This window comes from Aedes aegypti, chromosome 2, assembly GCF_002204515.2.
Source record: "Aedes aegypti strain LVP_AGWG chromosome 2, AaegL5.0 Primary Assembly, whole genome shotgun sequence".
Classification (NCBI taxonomy): Eukaryota; Metazoa; Arthropoda; class Insecta; order Diptera; family Culicidae; genus Aedes; species Aedes aegypti.
In genome coordinates, this window is record NC_035108.1 from 57,168,572 (window position 1) to 57,188,469 (window position 19,898).

A 19,898-nucleotide genomic window follows, 5' to 3' on the forward strand; every position below is an offset into this window, starting at 1 on the left:
TACTACCGTATATTGTCGCGTGGAACAAACGCGCCGATTGAAAAAGGGTGCAAAAAAACACCAAAAAATACTTTATCCAAAAGTGAACAATCGGAACTAACTCACCAAATCTTCTAATCCGATTTCGGGCATTGTCTGCTTCCAGCACGCTTTTTGTGAGACGTGAGACCATTCCAGATACAGAACGGTTTTAAAATCTCCAAGAACACTTTCCAACTTGCACTCCAAAGAAATTACATACTTTGATGTCGAAACTTCACCATAAACTTAAAAGATTTCATCAAAATCACAATAAAACACCGAAATTTTAAAATAACTAGAACCGCACTTTTTTCTTAACACCCGGTGGCAACCGTCTGAGTACCCTCTCGGTACATAAGTGAATGATTCAAATCAGCACTAATTTTCCGTCTGCACTGCACTGAGCACTTCAAATGAGCTTTCAAGAAAATAAAAGATTTTTTTGTTATAGAAATAGCGAAGAAAATCAATATTTTAGAGACAAATTGACAGTGGCAAAATTTTATACGTCCGTCCATTTTCGCGCACCGCCTACTCCTCCTGTATATATATATTTTTTAGGTTCCACAAGAAGTTGAAACGAAAACGGTTTTTTGTCCGAAATTGTAATTTTTACCGGCAGATTAGTTTTTGAACCTTTAACCCCTCTACCGGCAGCTTCATTTTTTTAACGCTAAAAATATTCAAATCATGATAACTCTTTGGTTCTCAAAATTTTTGCACCATTTTTTTCACAAGATCTCAAAAAATTCTTTTAAATTAAGATTAAAATTCCTTGGGACCGACGAGTAGCCATAACCCACGTGAATATCTCAGGATACAGATTTTTTATAAATTTTGGATATTCATTCCACGGAATGATACATTAATGCGAGTATGTTGTGAAAAAATCAAGCAATTTGGTGCAGCTGTCTTTGAGTTATGAGCATTTCTGTTTCTGGTACCACGCTGGATAAATAAAGATCTTGAAAACTTAAAAAAAACTCATATCGTAATTTCCAGATTTCTCCAAGAATATTGAACCGATTTGTATTATTTATTCAGAGTAGATCCTTATGACCTGGCTTTGTATAGTACACATTTTATTTTTTTGATAAATTGACCTAAAACAAAATGGCCACCAACAACATTTTATATGGAGCATGTCGGTCCTCCAAGGAACACGGAATATCTTCAAAACCAGATCACTAATGATTATTTTCGATACGGATTCTTAAATCAGAAGAGTTTTTTGAGACCTTGTGAAAAATGGTGCAAAAATATCGAGAAACAAAAAAAAGGTATCGAGATTTTAATATTTTTTAGCATTAAAAAATTAGGCTGCCTGTAGAAGGGTTAATCACGATTTTTTTTTACAAATTCTGAAGGTACGTGTGAACTCGCTAATAAAAGACATATCTCGCAAACCTCTTTTTGAGGGGCCCCCAAATCTACCTCCGCACCGGGCCCCCAAAACTCTAGCTACGCCACTGAACCCTCCTGACGAAAATTTTTCCGGACTGAAGCGGGAATTGAACCCACGTCCCTTGACTCGATGCGGCTAAATGCTTGGTAACACTAACCGCACGGCCATGGAGCCCACAAAACATTTGTTTACGAAATCTATAAAAAGCAACGTAATCTGTTAATTTATATTGCCAAACTGGAGCCCACAAAACATTTGTTTACGAAATCTATAAAAAGCAACGTAATCTGTTAATTTATATTGCCAAACTGTTTAGTTGTTGAGATTCCACCGCAATCCGTAAAATAATTCGAATAAGTGGGACCTTAAAAAAATACAGCTCAGATAAATTGTTCTATATAATTTCCAAACACAAATATTCTCGTAATCTGATGACTTATCCACTTTAAGAAAATATAAGTATTTTGCATGGGTAGTGATGGTTACGTGCAGTACCCTAGATATATACTGATACTGTTCGGACCCTTACAAACGACTTCCAAAACACCTACACAAAACTCACAATTGGGTTACAGGAGTTGGTTGCACCAATCTTGTGATTTGGTTATAAGGTGATTCCTTTGCGAGTTCTACAAAACTACGTCTCAGACGAGAAATACGCACGAAAATGTTGAGCAAAACGACGACCGTTCATATGGATTTATTTTATACTAATGTGTATACAACAAAATACATGGCATGGAGCTATAGGGATAGGTGACCGGCCACATTTTACGTGTGTGCAGTGCACCTGATAGTGTACCCCTGTGTGGGTCAGAGAGCAAAGTTTCTCCTGAGTATTTTATGCTATTCTACTTAGGGACTCTCAAGAAGGACAAAATTAAAAAGACTACTCCTAACAGATACATTTCCTTAGATATACATGTGCCATGTTTTTGTAATCAAATTTAAAGGCCCATATCGCTGAAGGGGGTGGGTGGGTGTCCTCGTGCTGTTTCACATCACATAAAATTTGTAAAATTTCCATTCAAAAAGCGTTACGACGGAGTGGGTAAGTATCAAAAATGATAATTTTCGGCGTTATGAAATTTGTGAATAAGCCCAAAGTAGATAGAATCGATTTTCAGGGCCGTTCGAGGGATATTTCATAAAGGCATGTAGAAACTTCATAATGGAATTAGAAGATTTTTACTTTTCTATATCTTCCTAATATCAGTGGTAGAAATGTTCGCATCACGGAGCATCTCACGAGTGGACACCAACGCAAAACAAACATCACAAACTCGTGAACAAGCTTGGTGTGAGTAAGTTCGCAAACTCCTGCTCGGGAGAACACACCAAAAGAAATAGCAAAATGTTTGCGAACATTTGCTCATGAGAAGTGGAAGAAATTATCGCGGAAATGATACGAATATGGGCGTTTTTCAAGTAACCTGACAATTTGTTGCCACCTTTCTCTGCAAGAAACAGATTTCGTTAACTTCTGTCATTGTTGATCATACAGTAATGACACGCCAGTAAAGTCAGCCTAAAATTTATACATGTTTTAAATTATGAATCGTGATTTATGGCTTACCAGCCGAGTGGAAGTTTAACAACTACCGAAAAGCTAAACATTACATTTACTTTGCAATTGTATTAAATCGACAAATTGATGTGAATTTTTTCGAAAAAGTTACACGTCTTCTCAGTGAGAATCGAACTCACGACTCCCTGATCTCTAGTTAGGGTGCGTTACCCCTACGCCATGAGAGGACTCATGAACGCAGAAGTTAACCTGAATTCGATTTTAGCTCAATTATCACGTGGTCCTTTTTCGCAAAGTGCACCTCTTTCGAAAGAATTAGATGCCCATCCAAACACAACGCTTTCTATTTACCGTTTTGATTCATATTACGGACAGCTTCAAATTCCGGACACTCTACTTTGTATGGGAAACATTTCACACGAAATGTTTCAATTTTTGTAGTTCAAAAGTTCACATTTTCGAGGCTCGTTTCAATAAACTTTTTCCACAAAAATCTATGCAAATTTATAATAAGCAACTGCCTAAGTCGTCTCTGTAGTGATTGAATGATTTCAATTGATGATTTGATTTTTCTAATAATGATTTTCATGAGCTGTCCGGAATTTGAATCAAAGTGTCCGGAATATGGGGCAAAAGTGAGGAAGCGTCCGGAATAAGAATCATTAAAAGGCCATACATTTCGATCTATTTTAAATTATTCAAGTTGCGGATACGTATTCTTTACCCACTATTCGAAAGTTAAGGGTTTCCGAAGCACGATAACGCTGAGGAATCCTACAGAATCATTTAATTTGTATGATCTATACTGTGTTATACTTCCCTGAGGCCTTAAGTGTCCGTAATATGAATCAAAACGGTATATCCAATGCCTAGCCCGAGAGCGCATTATTATAAGCATCTCACTGAGAAGATGTGTAACTTTTTCGCAAAACTTCACATCAATTTGTCCATTTAATCCAATTGCAAAGTATATGTTATGTTTAGCTTTTCGGTAGTTGTTAAACTTCCACTCGGCTGGTTAGCCGTAAACCACGATTCATAAATAAAAACAAGGGTTAAACTCATTTGTTTTCTGGACACCTGTCGATTGAAAATAAAAGGTCCGTCTCGTGGCTTTGATGGTTTAATAAACTATTATTAAGGAAAATATTTAGATTTGCATTTATTGCTCTGTAAAATAAAATTCAGTTATAGTTGACAGTATGAACCACCTCACCCTACACTGACACGATGAGAGTAATTTGAGATACCGCGGCATGTTAGTAGCTAGTCACAGAGAAGCAGCGATATACTTAACGATGGGCGATAGGCTTAACGTTCATCTTTTGTGTTTTCCGTTGGTTGTCAGATTCAGGTGCGGTTAATTTAATGAATAGAATCGCCGTGGGCTGCATCTGTGCAAGCCATTCAAACGAACGAAACGGGATGCTAACAATGAAAAAGTCAGTATAAGTGTGTATTGTAATTACAACTGCTAACAACTGTCTCAAAGCGGCTAGAATTAAGCTCATATTCACATGAGTTTTGTAATAATGGATGCGCAGGTGGAAGTATATTAATTGGATGTTCCTCATCAAATATTGTCAAAAGAAAAATGTTAGCGTTGTATTGATTTTACTTAATGAATATTTTATCATTCAATTTCGACTAATACAATCGTTGCCACGTTATCTACCTGTTACCATATACTTCTCGCAAGAGATGGTTCGTTCATACAAATGTAAGATGATTTTTCATGCTTTACGAGATTTTTGTGGTGTTCATTGTCAGTAACCTGCGCATCGTTATCATTTAGCAAAATATTACACTAATAAATTCAAAAGTACATGGCCACTGTTGCCCCCTTAGCTAGCTGAAATTGATAACCTACTCGATTCGGGAGAATGCTAAGCACTGTGTGACATCAAACACTGATGCGATTTCATTTGAATACGAGTTGAATTGCGATCCTACTGAGATACCAGGGTCATGATTCGTGGAAGTTGACCAGCAACAAACATTTCAACTCTGAAAACAAAATGTTTCTCAGTAAGTCGGCAATCGAAGGTCACCTTTCCAAGCGAGAACAATGCACTATGGGACAGGGACGCAATCTGGCGGGACAAAATTAATAACTCAGTAACGAAGCGTTTCCGGTATTTGGTGTCTTCGGCAAAGTTTTTTGTTACAACGAGGACCATCTACTGACATAAACGGATAGTTCGTAAATCGTCCGCATAGGTGGCGCCACAATCTTACTTTTTACTGTGACGTTCTAGAGACTTGGCATGCTCTGCAAAGTTGTTCATTTTGATAAAATAAACAACTCTCTCGAAGACGTCAAAATTCCACAGCCTACTGTTTTCGAGTTATTGACGAAATTAGAGAAAATTAGTGAAAAAACGATTTTTTTCACTGAATTTGACATTTTTCCTTAAAACCATGTCATATAATATTTTTTGCTGATAAATATATAACAAACGCAAGCTCTGGTGGAAACATTTTAATAATACTACGCATAAAAATTAAGAAATTATGAAAAAACCTGAAAAATAGATCATTTTTTGAACCTTAATATCTCCAAAAGCGCAAAAAAATCGCAAGCTCAAATTTTCAGGCAACATAGAACAATACTTGATGAAACAAATGTCAAAATTCCAGAGAGGTATATTTTGGTGTTTTTGAGATCTATAATTTTTTTTACAATGATTATATTTCTCCAATACAGTTAATTTCCATGAAGAATCTGAAGGGACGATCGACTTCAAGAAATAACGAGTTGTGGAACAAAAACTTTCAGAAATCTGTTTAAAAAAGCCATCATAGTAGCCATGCAATTCAGTTTAAGAGCAGTTCCTTGAGTTGATATCGAGTAATGTAGATGAAAGTGTAGATTAAAACTGGGTACATAATTGTTTTTCTTCAATAATTCAAATTATATAGTATACCATTCTAGACATGACCATGTGTCAGTTAATTGTTGTCATCATGGTTCGAGGTGAGCAATTTATTGTGTGAATGTGTTACTTTTACCACGGAAAATCTAATTTAAAAGCATGTCGATATCTCTAAATACTAAAATTTCAGAGTGCACGATCTCTTGTCCGGAGCTTGTAGATTTGTTTTAGAGCAGAAAGAGCGTTGATTCTTGGATGTTTCGAAACAGAGGATACAGATCAAAGGTATCAATTTGGAGATTCCTTCAATTTTGAGAACTGTTAGGTTGTTTAACCTTAAATATGTGTTTTATTACCGGATTTGCTTAAATTTTGAGCTTCCGTAAAACTGTGACAACGAATTCGAGATGAAATCCAAGGCCAGCTTGTACTGTGAGCAGATATAATAATTTCATGAAATAATAAAATATATTTTTCCGATTATTTAAACATAAACTTAAATATTTGCCATGATAATATTAATCGCGTAATGGAAAGGAAACCGTAAAAAAATCAAAAAAATCTCAAAAACACCAAAATATACCTCTCTGGAATTTTGACATCCGTTTCATCAAGTATTGCTCTATGTTGCCTGAAAATTTGAGCTTGCGATTTTTTGCGCTTTTGGAGATATTAAGGTTTAAAAATTGCATTATTTTTCAAGTTTTTTCATAACTTCTTGGGTTTTATGCGTCGTATTATTATTTTTTTTCCACCAGAGCTTGCGTTCGTTGTATATTTATCAGCAAAAAATATTATATTACATGGTTCTTAGGAAAAATGTCAAATTCGGTGAAAAAAAATCGTTTTTTCACTATTTTTTTCTTATTTCGCCAATAACTCGAAAACAGTAGGCTGTGGAATTTTGACGTCTTCGAGAGAATTGTTTATTTTATCAAAATGAACAACTTTGCAGAGCATGCCAAGTCTCTAGAACGTCAAAGTAAAAAGTTAGATTGTGGCGCCACCTATGCGGACGATTTACGAACTATCCGTTTATGTCAGTAGATTATCCTCATTTTTACAAAAAACTTTGCCGAAGACACCAAATACCGGAAACGCTTCGTTACTGAGCTATTAATTTTGTCCCGCCAGATTGCGTCCCTGGCCCATAGTGCAATGTTGGATGATAGCTTACCAAACTGGAAATCACTTTTTGCGTGCGCAAAACACTTAAACGAAGTGTTTATGTACATGAATCTTATCGATTGCTCTTCGTCTTGAGTTGGAATTCGGCTTCTAATACGGGTGCGAGAAGTTGAATCATGAGAAGAGAAGCGAGCGTGAAGATGACCAACGGATAATAAGATCCAATGCAAGCTGTCTGTCCCGATAACAACGTTATGGAAACCAGTTTATGGTGTGAAATTTTAAGGTGCATTACAAAAGGTTAAAAAATTGCTCTTCAAGGTCTTACTTCAAACCTAGATGATTGACAAGTATTGTTGGTATGTAGCGTGCAATTTATAACATGTATTTAAATTTATGATTTCATTTCACATTAGTTCCGAAGTCGAAGTACATTTGACAGATCGAATTATTCCATGAGCGATGTTTGGCATTAAAGTCACCAATGACGAAAAATTTTGACTTATTGCGAGTCAATTTTCACAAATCAGTTTGAAGCAAATTAACTTGCTGTTAAGTGCATTGAAAAGGCAAATAGGCAACTATGAAAGTTTATTCACCAAGCTGTGTTTAAACAGAAACATCCAAAGTTTGGAAAACTATGGTTTCAAATGACAAAAAAGTTGATGTTTTATGATGATAGCAATTCCACCACATGCTCCATCCAGTCGATCGTTATGATAAACAAACAAGTATGGATCTCTTTTGAGCTTGGATCCAGGTTTCAAAAAAGTTACAGTAATAACTGCTATATGAATGTCATCAGCTTTTAGAAAATGAAACAGCTCGTCCTCTTTACCATTCAAAAAACGAGCATTCCAAATACAAAAAATTGATCTATCAAAGAAACGTAATCTAATAACAATTTTATCATATAGTTTATTACACTGTGTAAATGATACTACGGATAGCGAAACTTCTAATGCTAGTTTGAAAGTCATCGGCAATAGATTGAGAAATACCACGTTGAGTCCACAGTCAATTTTATAGCTAATTGCCGACGCTTAGCTGTTCGACGAGACGCGACGTTCATCGTTGCTCTCGCGGTTCAGCGAGGGTCGTCGCAATAAAATTGCGTGTCAGCAATTCAGAATAGGTTCGAGCTGTCCCATTACCCTACTAAGGGCCCCCAAAAATGCGGAAAAGCCATTGGGTGCGTTCGAAGTCGATTTCAAATTCCCGTACCAAAGTCAGAAATTGATGATGGTGGTTTTACAGTTTAAAGTTGGTAATTGTTGTAGCTACGTTAATGACAGCCATATCGACTTACACATCTTGTAAATGTCGTTTATGCGACTCAACATATAGATGAAGCACCTTCACATGCCATGTGACTGAAAAACTGAGTTTTCAGCCACTCTTTGTATATATTTTGGCTGTTTTATTTGATTTTAATGCACGTAACCTTGACCGGAAGATACTTCTTCGGCTTGGCGCAAGTGTTCCCACAATCTGTCGCGTCGTTGTTAGAAGACCAACTTTATACCTTGTTCCATCTGCACAAACAAGCATTCCTCTCTCTCTCTGTCGGGTTGGCACGGTTGCTAATTAACGGTGTAACCTTTCAAGGTTTCGGTTAATGGGAATTTTAATTCACATCCTAACGTTGCCGAAAATACCTTGATAAAATCTCCCATTGCACAGCTCATCGCCAATGCAGGCAGAGTTCGCGACATTCCATCTGATTTTGGAAACCAAAATGACAGTACTAACATTGTTTATAGATATAGATCTCTACATCCGTCATAAATGTGATGGGATGTGAACGAGTTTTATGATGGATATGAGCTATATATGGGAGGGTGGAGTAAAATATAAAAGTTGTATGAAATAGCTTTCTGTTGAACATCTTTTAGAAGTGAATCTTTGACAAAAGGTCGAAAGTGATGAGCAGAGTGATGTTAATGGTACGACGATTTATCTGTGCACTCAACTTTCTCTTAGTCAATATTTTGTTTCTCGCTATCGAGTAAGAGAAACATAACGAAAGACGGGGTTGGTGGTCTAATGGCTACCGCTTCTGCTTCATATGCAGAAGGTCATGGGTTCAATCCCAGGCCCGTCCCTTTCCTCGTACTTTGTAGTTGTATATCTCTCACTTGCTTCTATCTTCCATTCTAAATCTATCACACTGAAATTATTCGTTCATAGCAAACGCTAGAACCAGAGACGGACAAGAAACCGTTTCCCTAACGCTTCCTACTTCCACGCGCACGCCTTTCTTACGCCTGATACATAGGCAGTCTGCTAACCACAAAAGCAAACCTCTCTGCCATGCCTTTCCCCCAATCCATACACTCCCGCATGAACTGACGTGGATGCAGTGGAATATACGGTCTACGTGGGAGTCAGTTCAATGCATCATCAATTCCTCCCCCTTCCCCTCATTGGTCTGCATTCTGACGTGGCAGGTGCCATTGTTGCCTAAAAATAGAAGATCACCAGCACTTATACACTGAGGATGCCTGTTAGTCCCAAGCAGTCATTCGGTTGGTTCCTTGTGTAAGTGCTACTGATCTGGCAATACTGGAGTGCATCCACGGGCGGCCAATCAAGCTCAAGCTCAAGTAAGAGAAACATAACGAAAGTTGTTTTTTATGACTACCTTGACGGTCCTTTGGATCGCATTTACACTGAATTTGTGTTCTATAAGTCGATACCTCCCAAACTCGATGGTCCCTTTAATATTGACTATATAAATGAAATGGAATGGTGTTTGTATGTCACAAAATGGCTCAAGTACAGGCCAATGAATTTTTATATTCTTGTACTGTTGAAATCGTGAAGGGCTGCGACGTGTTCTTTGTGGAATATAATAAGTGAAACACTTCTGAGAAAGTAGAAATCAACGGTAGTAGAAATGAATAACCTGACAATTTGGAGAGGGTCGTCATTTAGTCTACTAGTCTAAAACTTGGCAATACAACGTTTGCCGGGCCAACTTGTTGACAATAGACAACTGAACATAGTAAGGGAATGTTTTAATATACTAAGAAGCTTATTCATAGTCTACTAACAAACTAATCTTTGGTTTGATTCTTACCAAAAAGGACAGAACATCGTGAATCGAAAGCTCAAATAGGAAAAAGAGGGACAAACAAGTTAACGCTGCATGCTTACAACCTTTCAAATTTCATCAATTTGTCAGTGAAATTTAATGTTCTTTTACTAAGGACTGTTCATTTCATGAAGTGGACACTTTGTTCATGCTATATCTTTATTAATTATAGATAAAATCGTAATAGTTTTTCTGTGCATCGTTTAACTATTATTCTACAATGCTGTGAAGAGCTGGATGAAGAGCTTAATAGTTTTTTCAAAAACTCATAAGAAAAGCTGTTAGTCAAAGTTTAACATTATTCGAAAAATTCTGTTCTAACAAAAATCCTCATTTTCATGCACAAATTATATGTTTGTATCCTTTACTACTCTCCTGAAGGTACAGCTTGAACAAAAACTCATTATATTCCTTTATTCTCTGATATTAGGTAACTTTAGTGATTTATCCATTTATGGCCAAATTTGCTGGTACACCATCCTTTCACTCCCAGCAAAAGAGAAAAGTAAAAAGCGAGTTCAAAACTAGTTTAGATTACTAAAAAAATATATTTGTATAAACGAGAGCTAAATCATGAGTTTAAACCGTAGTCTTAAGCATACATTTTACCCTTTATGGACGTTTTACTAAAAAGTCTCATACTTTTAAAGTCATAAACGCATATTTATCGTTCTACAGCAAATTGTAAACGTTTTTCTCTTAATATTTCAATTGATAATTTCAGAACAACATATTATCAAAATAATATGTGGAAAATAAAATCGATTTTATTACAGCAGTGTTGCCAATTTTGATTACTATCAATGTACTTTAAAGGTCTTTCAAAAATAAAGCAATTGTTTTTTTTTTCTATTGTGCTTTGAATGTGACGTGGGGACTATATAAAAAACTCTGTGAAGGCGTAAGTTATTTTTAAATTAATACTATATTATCACTTCCATCAGGACGTACTTTGAATCAAAACAAATCTACTCACATCAGTACCCTTCAAATTTAAAATATTTTTCTCTGAAAATATCGAGGGAAAATGTGATTTTTCCCATCAGGCTTCTGATTGATGATGCTTCCGACGAGCAAGCCTTTTTCGAAAATAAAAAATATAGATTTTCGAATTTTCCAGCCAATTTCTAACAATCATTGATTTTGATAACCTCCAAAACTCGACCGTTCTGAACATTGTTCCATATTCGTATGAAAGTTTATTATTTTAGAGATTCTTTTATTACCACAACATTTTACAATACTAGTCGAACGATGTACAGAAAACCGATTGAAATCTCTTTGATAAATTAAAAAGATACAACATGCACAAGGTGTCCACTTTATAAAATGAACAGTCCTTAAGCCATAAGCTCACGTTTATAATGAAACATGTGTCATATTAAATTCAAGAAAACTGATGAAAACGCATGATTTTGTTTCCTTCTTTAGCGAAAATTTGTATGGTGCACTTTGGTCACGTGGTAGTTTTAGTCATTTTCTTTCTTTTACGTCTGTTCAGAAACCTATTGTATTGAAGGTTTTACGCACTCCGTTGTGAGACATTTGCCTCATTCATATTTTTATTAGCTCAGCGTGAGATGAGATGTTGAACATATGACATGTGAGCTGATTTTATGACCTGATGGGATATTGTGTTGTACCATTATCTATTTCTACGGTTGTCGTGATGCCTCGATGAGTACGGTTTGTAAGGAGAACACTCGTTATTCATGGAGAATCAAAACTATATGCATCAAAAATGGCTTCAACTTAATACCGTTTTGATTCATATTACGGACACTTAAGGCCTCAGTGAAGAATAGCACAGAATACAGCATACAAAATAAATCATTCTGTGAGATTCTATAGCGTTATCAAGCGTCGAAAGCCCCAAACTTTCGGATGGTGGATAAAGAATACGCTTCCGCAACTTGAATAATTTTAAATAAATCAAATTGTGTGGCGTTTTCATGATTCTTATTCCGGACGCTTCCTCACTTTTGCCTCATATTCCAGACACTTTGATTCGAATTCCGGACAGCTCATGATAATCATTAATGGTACAGTCAAATAATAAATTGAAATCGTCAAACCACTAGAGAGACATCTAAGGTAGTTGGGCATTAAAAATTTTCAAAGATATTTTTAGAAAACGATTACCAAAAAAAGCCTTGAATTTGAGAACTTTTGAACGGCAAAAATTGAAACATTTCGTGCGAAATGTTTCCCATACAAAGTAGAGTGTCCGGAATTTGAAGCTGTCCGTAATATGAATCAAAACGGTATCATAGTTACTCTAATATAAAGTAACAAGTCAGTATGATGGGCTATAACAGAATAGTAGGCTTTGGCCGTCTCATGTTAGAGGAACAAGCTTTATAATTTTATCCGTCGTTTGGACACCACAGATTAATGTCTTCCAAAGAGAATAAATGCATTTCTCGCAATGAGTATCGGCATAGCTGCAGTGATTGATTTATCCTCATCGATTTTTTTCTTTCGCTAAAAACTTGGAAAGGTCATGTATTCGTCTATCGTTCTTGTTTCAGTAGGAAGTTCTGATCATCCATCCTTGCACTGCATTATAAAATCTGATGAAAATCTACTTTATTTCGCATAATTATCCATAGATAAAATCAATTTAGAGCAATAGTTCCCAACCTTCTTGAAGCAGCGACCCCCTTTGAAGTTCTACAATTATTCAGCGGACTCCAAATGCTGAATGTTTTGGGAATTGTTATCTCATTAGAAATCAAAAGATATTATTGACGGCACACCAAAATGTCACGTCTGTAATTCAATGAACATAAAGCAAGAATTCGGTTAACATCATCTGGAGTCCAAACAATCCAAACATCCAAACCAAATACCTTTCCAAGAGCTCGAAAAGGAATTTCTTACGAAGATCTTGCCGAAATAATAAAATAATACAGATGAGAAGATTCAAGATTTCGCGCCATCAATTTGTCAAAGCTAAGATTTTTACTTGATTTGAAAGATTTTATGAGGTAACCCCAAGAATCTACGAAATTTTTACCAAGAAATTTTCCAAAATAGGTAAGGTATCCACAAACATTAAAGGGTGATACGGTCAAAATTTGGTCAATTTCAACTTGACGTATTTCTTTCGATTTAGCATTTATAAAACCTGAACATCCCTCATTTTAGAGGTGTGTGTGTGTAGAATGTTGCTCCTATTTTGATTTTGAAATTCACTCTTCAGTTGTCAAAATGCCGTCCAAGCAAGAAGAGCAGTGTATCAAAATTTTGCTCGCTCATTTCTGCTCCGAGCTACTTGCATGCAAAGTTGGCAAAATTGCAGAAAGTTGCCAAATCAACCGTTACAAATGTAGTAAAAGTGTTTGGGGAACGTTTGCCGACAGCCAGGAAGCCTGAACTGGAGGAATTCGTAAATCGAAAGCCGCTGCGCAAAGAAAGTAGCCGGTTGTTTCAAGCGGAACCCCAATCTCCCTCTCCAAGATGCTGCAAATAAGCGGGACTGTCGACTTACAAGAACGTAATGACTCCAAATCGCAATGATAAGCAAAATACGATGACCAAAGCACGATCTCGGAGGCTTTGCAAGACGGTGCTGACGAAGTTTGACTGCGTGGTAATAGACGACGAAACCTACGTCAAAGCCGACTACAAGCAGCTTCCGGGACAGGAGTTTTATACAGCAAAAGCAGGAGGAAAGGTACCAGATATTTTCAAGCATATGAAACTGTCGATATTCGGAAAGAAATACCGGGAACCCCCGTTGGTTGGGTATTTCTCAATATCACATGTTCACTACCACCAACTAGCGGCAAAATTACGAACTACTTTTCCAAAATCTTTCATTCATTCTTTTTATCCTAGCGAGCCCGTCCACATCCGATTGCAAATCATAAAGAAATACAATACAGTAGATGTCTCCTTCAACTGGGCAGCTGCAACTCTCTTTATTCCATCCAGGTATATATTTACATTTCAATCACACTTATCCAAATATCATACCTCTCGATAAATCTTCCACACTTTTACCTAGGACGACGCATGCTTCTCCACCGACGATTCTTCTACCTGAGGTGCGACACTACCTCTATTCCAACAAATATCAATTTTATCACGATCAATAGTGCCACCTGCTTGAAAATTATAAATCCAACTGTATGCCTTCCGGGTGTCCTTAAGTTTCTGAACAACTTCGCCGTAGACTCGAACTTTCTATATTGTCTGGTTCACAAGGTATATTTGTTTCATGCGTACTAGCGCCACCTAGTGGTCATGCATAAACTACAAACTACGTCACGCTCCAAGGGGGAGGAGAGGGGGTGAAGCCAAGAGTGACAGGCCTTACAAAAAATGGAAGGACTCATACAAAAAACGTGACAAAGAGGGGTGGGGAGGTCGAAAAAGTTGGATTTTAGCGTAACATAATTTGTGTACAATACCCTAGTGGCAAAATTAAGATTCAAACTGTTCGAATTTCTGATGTCCTTAACCTTCTGAACAACTTTGTCGAAGACTTGAATATTTTTCTGACGAAGTTTGACTGCGTGGTAATGGACGACGAAACCTACGTCAAAGCCGACTACAAGCAGCTTCCGTGACAAGTTTTTTATACAGCAAACAAAAGAGGAAAGGTACCACATATTTTCAAGCATATGATACTGTCGAAGTTTACAAAGAAATATCTGGTTTGGTAAGCCATCTGTACCTGTGGCTTGAAACGCAGTATTTTCTTAGCAACCGGGACTGCCAACCAAGAAATTTACGTGAAAGAGTGTTTGAATAAACGTCTGTAGCCTGTCCTGAAGAAACACGGTTGTTCTGGACTATTTTTGTCGGATTTGGCATCTTACCATTATCACAAAAAGGCCATAGAGTGGTACGCCGCCAACAACGTGCAGGTGGCATCCAATAACAAGAATTCTCCCAACACGCCAGAGCTCCACCCAATTGAGAAATATTGTCAAGCGGAACCTGAAGAGGACGAAAAAACCACTAGTGACGAGAAGCAGTTTAAGGTAAACTGGCGTTTTGCGGCGAAGAAGGTGGACAAGGTGGCTGTACAAGATGTGATGGCAGGGGTCAAGTCCCGGCAATTTGGATTTGGAAAAGCCTAACTGAATATTTTTTCAGAATGTTATATTATTTGAACTTGAAAAAGAAATAGAATTTGATTGTTTAAATAAAAGATTCCACCAATTTACACGCATTTTCTCTCGACCAAATTTTGACCGTATCACTCTTTACCACATCAAACTGTTTCGAAAATTTTGAGAAACTTGCAAGTAGGCTTCTTAGGAGCCAAACAAATTGGAAAAAATGTTTAATATTCGAATAGATGTGACATATACGTAAGGAATCTTCGCCATGACATTCTGGTGATAGATTTGAACGGATTCCACCAACGGTATGAGTAAAAACAGTGACACATTTCCCGCCGATTTTCACTAAAGGACCAGTGGGAGATTCTCTCCTAAGTTTGAAGACAAACGTACCAAGATTTCTTCATTGTTTCTTTATGAATTTCTCTGAAATTTCCTCCTGGAATTTGTAAGGGGATTATTCCTTTGAGGATGTTTCTAAAACTTCCCTCTAGGGTTTTTCCAAGGATCCTGGGTATCTCTAGAAAGTTATTTAGAGCTTTGTTTAGAATTTTTTTCACTTTTTACGCTGATTATTAAGGAATTCCTTCAAAATTTTCCCCTGACAAACTTTTGACTATTACTTAACAATATACGACTATTTCTCTCTGGGTTTCTAGAGAGCTTTAATCAGAAATTTCATCAAGGACTCCTAATATAAACCGTACAATATTCTCTGCAAAGATTTCTTCACCCATTGCTTTTTCTTCTATCATTTGCATAAATTTTAGTCGTTTCTCCAACGCTATGCATGTATGTTTGAAGAACTTTTGTAAAAGTTTTTCTAAAACTCATTCGCTTATATCAAGTTTCAAGAAATATTGACTGAGGTTCTTCAGATTTTTTTTCTTTAAATTCGCAAAAAAATCTCAAAATTTCTCCAGGATTTAACCTACAATTTTCTTCTAGCATACAATTAAGACTTTTTCCTTATAGTTTGAGGGAAATAACTTAATTTTACAGTGGCATTTTGGTCAGATTAAGTTCGAATTTTGGTTTTGGTTTTCGGGGACGTTTAAAGAAACTATTTTTTATGCATTTCTTGAAAAAAAAAACACCGCAAGCTGTGAAAAATTAGTTTGACGAACATGCAGTTATATTGGGACTTTTTTAACAGCTACTGAGTGTAGGAAACTGTTAGTCACAGAAACTCCCGAAGACGCAATTCCTCAGTGTAATCAATATGCTATGTAAGCTTCGTTACTCAACATTATGCAGCGACTGCTGACAATAATGTGCAATAATGGTGTTATTAATTATTTTGTTGCTGTGTATGCATCACAGGCATAATTGACTTCAATAATGTTGAAATTTCATACAGCAATGTTCCGTTATCAGGGTTTCAGCAGTGACTGCAATAATTTGTTTAAGCTTATTTACTCCACAGATAGGCATCAAGAGCCACAACGACGGCATTGTTTGCTCTCAGTCAAGCTACCTTGTACAGTTAGGACAATAGCCTCGCAATTGGGATACTGCCTCAATTATGGAAATCGAGGAGAAAACATTGCAGGACTATAGTTCAAATTTCAAGCATAGATGTTATCTAACTGTGTTCGGTACTATTGAATTATTCGGTGGTAGAAAGATTCCAAATGGTTTCGCCAAAAATCTGATTTTTTTTATCATTGGAATCTGAATCAGAATCATTAAAATCCAGCATTAGCATGAGCTTGCACAAGGAACCAACGGATTCTACTTGAGATAAGTTGCACTTTCAATGTGCAATCATGGGAGTCCTCATTCTTTGTACTAAACAATACCGTCTGAATGTAGTTCAATTTGTGGTGAGGAGAAAATGTTGATGCGTTACTCGCTAGCTAACCGTTGAGTCCTCTGCATATCTACAAAAAACACTGGAAGTTGTGAAAATGGAAAAAGGTTCTGATATCAAATCATTAGAATTCAATCAAAATCAATTCTATATCCATATCTATATGAATGGTATCCGAACGCAAACCCACACAAATTTACCCGAACAGTGCGCACAATAATGATGATGATTATCATCTCGTAAATTCCTTCGCTGCGGGCTATCAGATCTCACGTTCCCACACGTTGATGGCTCTCGTTTATGGCCGGCATAGTCGCAAGTGGAAACGTGTATAGACTCTCGAGTCGATTATTTACTAATTTCAATTAGCCTTACAATCGCAACCGCGGGTCTTCCAAATTTCGTATTTCTATCGTCGCGAAATCATTGGCAGTGAAAATTTCATCATTGTTGTGATTTGAGAAAGTGGGAGTATAGGGAATAGAAATAATAAACTATAGAAGAATAATGTCGCTGGTGTTCCCTTTGTTCTCGCTCAGAAACATGTCGGGTACATAAGTTCCTATGAATGATGCTAAAACAAATCGAGTGCAAACAAATCTTTCACAAGATGGCTTTCGCATTGTGAAGAGAGATTATTAAGTATCGATCTTTTTTTATTGGAAATAATGAAATGAAATTATCGACTCGCGTGGAAATGTTCACGAACTTTTTGCTTTTTCTTTTGGTTTATTCTCCGAGCAAGCGGCTGCAAATATACTCACACTCAGTTTATTCGTGAGTATGTCACGATTTTTGCGTAAACTTACGCACTAACTCGTGAGCTGCTTCGTGATGCGAACATTTCCACCACACTGGCATCAACTCAAATATTTAACAATTTGTAACACATTGTTCCCGTTTATTTGACACTGTTTTTGAATGCTTCATATAAATCAATATTTTTAAAGAAAACAATTCTAATTCTATAGTAATAAATATTGATAACTACTAAGATTCGTTACAAGTTTTTTGTGAAACTGTTTTTTCTTTGTAAATGCAATTGAGCTTCAGTTTTGAATCTTATTGTTTCGGCTGATCATCCATGCTTCACTTACCTGTAGGGGATGCCTCAGAATATCATTGTAGTACGAATGTGGTGGTGGTAACGATTGCTGTTGCTGCTGGAATGGTTGTATGGATCCTATCGTGGCCGCACTTCCACTGCCGCCACCAGTCAGCGCCAATTGTTGCGATTGTTGCTGCTGAAGTTGTTGCTGCTGTTGATGGGCCTGCAGTTGCTGTTGTTGCTGCTGTTGGTAGTACGACAGCTGTAGACACTGGACCGGCGTGGGAAGTGTCCGGCCGGAACTGGGGCGCAGCTGTGGCGCCGTTTGAGACGGTTGTATCACGCCGTAGTTCTGGTGGATGATGGTTTGCGACAGCAGTTGTCGGCCGTCTAAACTGACTGGGATTCCTCCGACACTGACAGCATTTCCGGTGCCGACCACCCGTTTCGGACTGTTGATGTTCATGTTGATGTTGAAGTTTTGGTGTATGATTTGCTGTTGCTGTTGTTGTTGCTGCTGTGGTTGCATCAACTGCAGCTGTTGTTGTTGATGTTGCTGTTGCTGCTGCTGTTGCTGGTGGTGTTGCAGGATCAGCTGGTGCTGCTGTTTGAGCAACTGCTGCTGCGAGAGAAGTTCTGCGCTGAGCGGTTGCTGGAAAGATGGCCTCAGTGGAGGCTGTCTGCAAGGTCAATTCTACCATTAGGTACTTTCGATGCGCAGTTCACTGCCGGGGGGATTGCCTTACCTCAGTGGCACCTGTCGTACCGGAGTTCCCTGAAGTGATCGACTGGTGGAAGAACACATTGACGTCGTCAGGCTGGCGGATTCCCAGTGCTGCACCAGGGCGTTCATCCGGGCTTCCTCCAGTGCCTGTTCGGTTTCGCTGCTCGAGTCGTAGTCGGGACCCTACGTGAATGGATGATGAGTTGCGAGAAGGAAGAATAACTTATAAAAATGGGCTATTTTGTTATGTAATTGAGCTTGATATAATTCGGAAATGGCTACTTCTAGAGGAGTGATCATGAATATGGAATGGCATTATGATCGTCCAGATCGTTTCGACACACTGTGTTGACCGGTTGTCTTTGTACACGCGTTCGAGTTAAACCAGGTGTTTTCCGAGTTTTTCGCGGTTTTCGCGATCGAAACACGTGTGAATCAGTGGTTGCGGTGGTAAAGAAGAAGAGCATAGTGAAGGTTTGGTGAAAATCGGTGTTATTACGGCCGAAAACGGCGAAAAAAGTAAAACCCACGTGCTTTCCGGCCGTTCTCATTCGCCATTCGGTGGTGCACAGGGTGCTTGATTTTATTTTGATGAAAAAAAAGTGTCGAAAGTTTGGAAAATAAGTGGAATTGAGAAGTTGAGCGATTCTCATCAGGGACATACTACAGTGCGTTCCAGGAGCGCCTACAGTGAGGCACACAATTTTGTGAACGCCTGGGCATCGCTTTCTACGATCGAGGAAAAAAAGAAGGTAGGATCTTTCCTTTTACTTTTCTATCGTCCATTTGGGGTAGGTAACGGTCACCGCCAGTGGAAGTGTTTTCCACATAAAACAACATGGCAGCCGCTACGCAGACAACCAGAAATCGGATGAAAGCTCACGTTATAACTCGTTTATTCATACTAATTACATCAAACTCGCAAAACACCGTGGATAAACTCGTCAAATTGATGAGTTTCCTCGCTTAAAACACTTTTTTTCTGAGTTCATTTGTACATTTTGTTTCGTCCGTAAACTCGTACAAAGTAAGTCGAATCAATCCGTAGCAGCTGTCAAATCAATATTTGTTATCATAAGTTAAGTCCCAAAAGATAACAGGTTAGTTCGGGAGAATATATAATGCCCACCGCAGCGTGAATAAACACAAATTGCGAATGACCATCATAATGCGACATTGC

General features: G+C 37.6%; 1 protein-coding gene across 2 annotated transcripts in view; it reads right to left on the minus strand.

Annotated features, from left to right (window-relative positions):
• The window catches only part of LOC5570087 (myb-like protein Q), a 476,649-nt gene that overhangs the window by 117,203 nt on the left and 339,548 nt on the right, over positions 1–19,898 (minus strand). For both annotated transcript variants that reach the window (XM_021840895.1, XM_021840893.1), the window contains exons 5-6: positions 18,741–18,901; positions 18,044–18,674 (exon numbers count right to left, since the gene is read on the minus strand). In XM_021840895.1, coding sequence (XP_021696587.1) covers positions 18,044–18,674; positions 18,741–18,901 — 792 coding nt within the window. The remainder of the gene's footprint in view (positions 1–18,043; positions 18,675–18,740; positions 18,902–19,898) is intronic.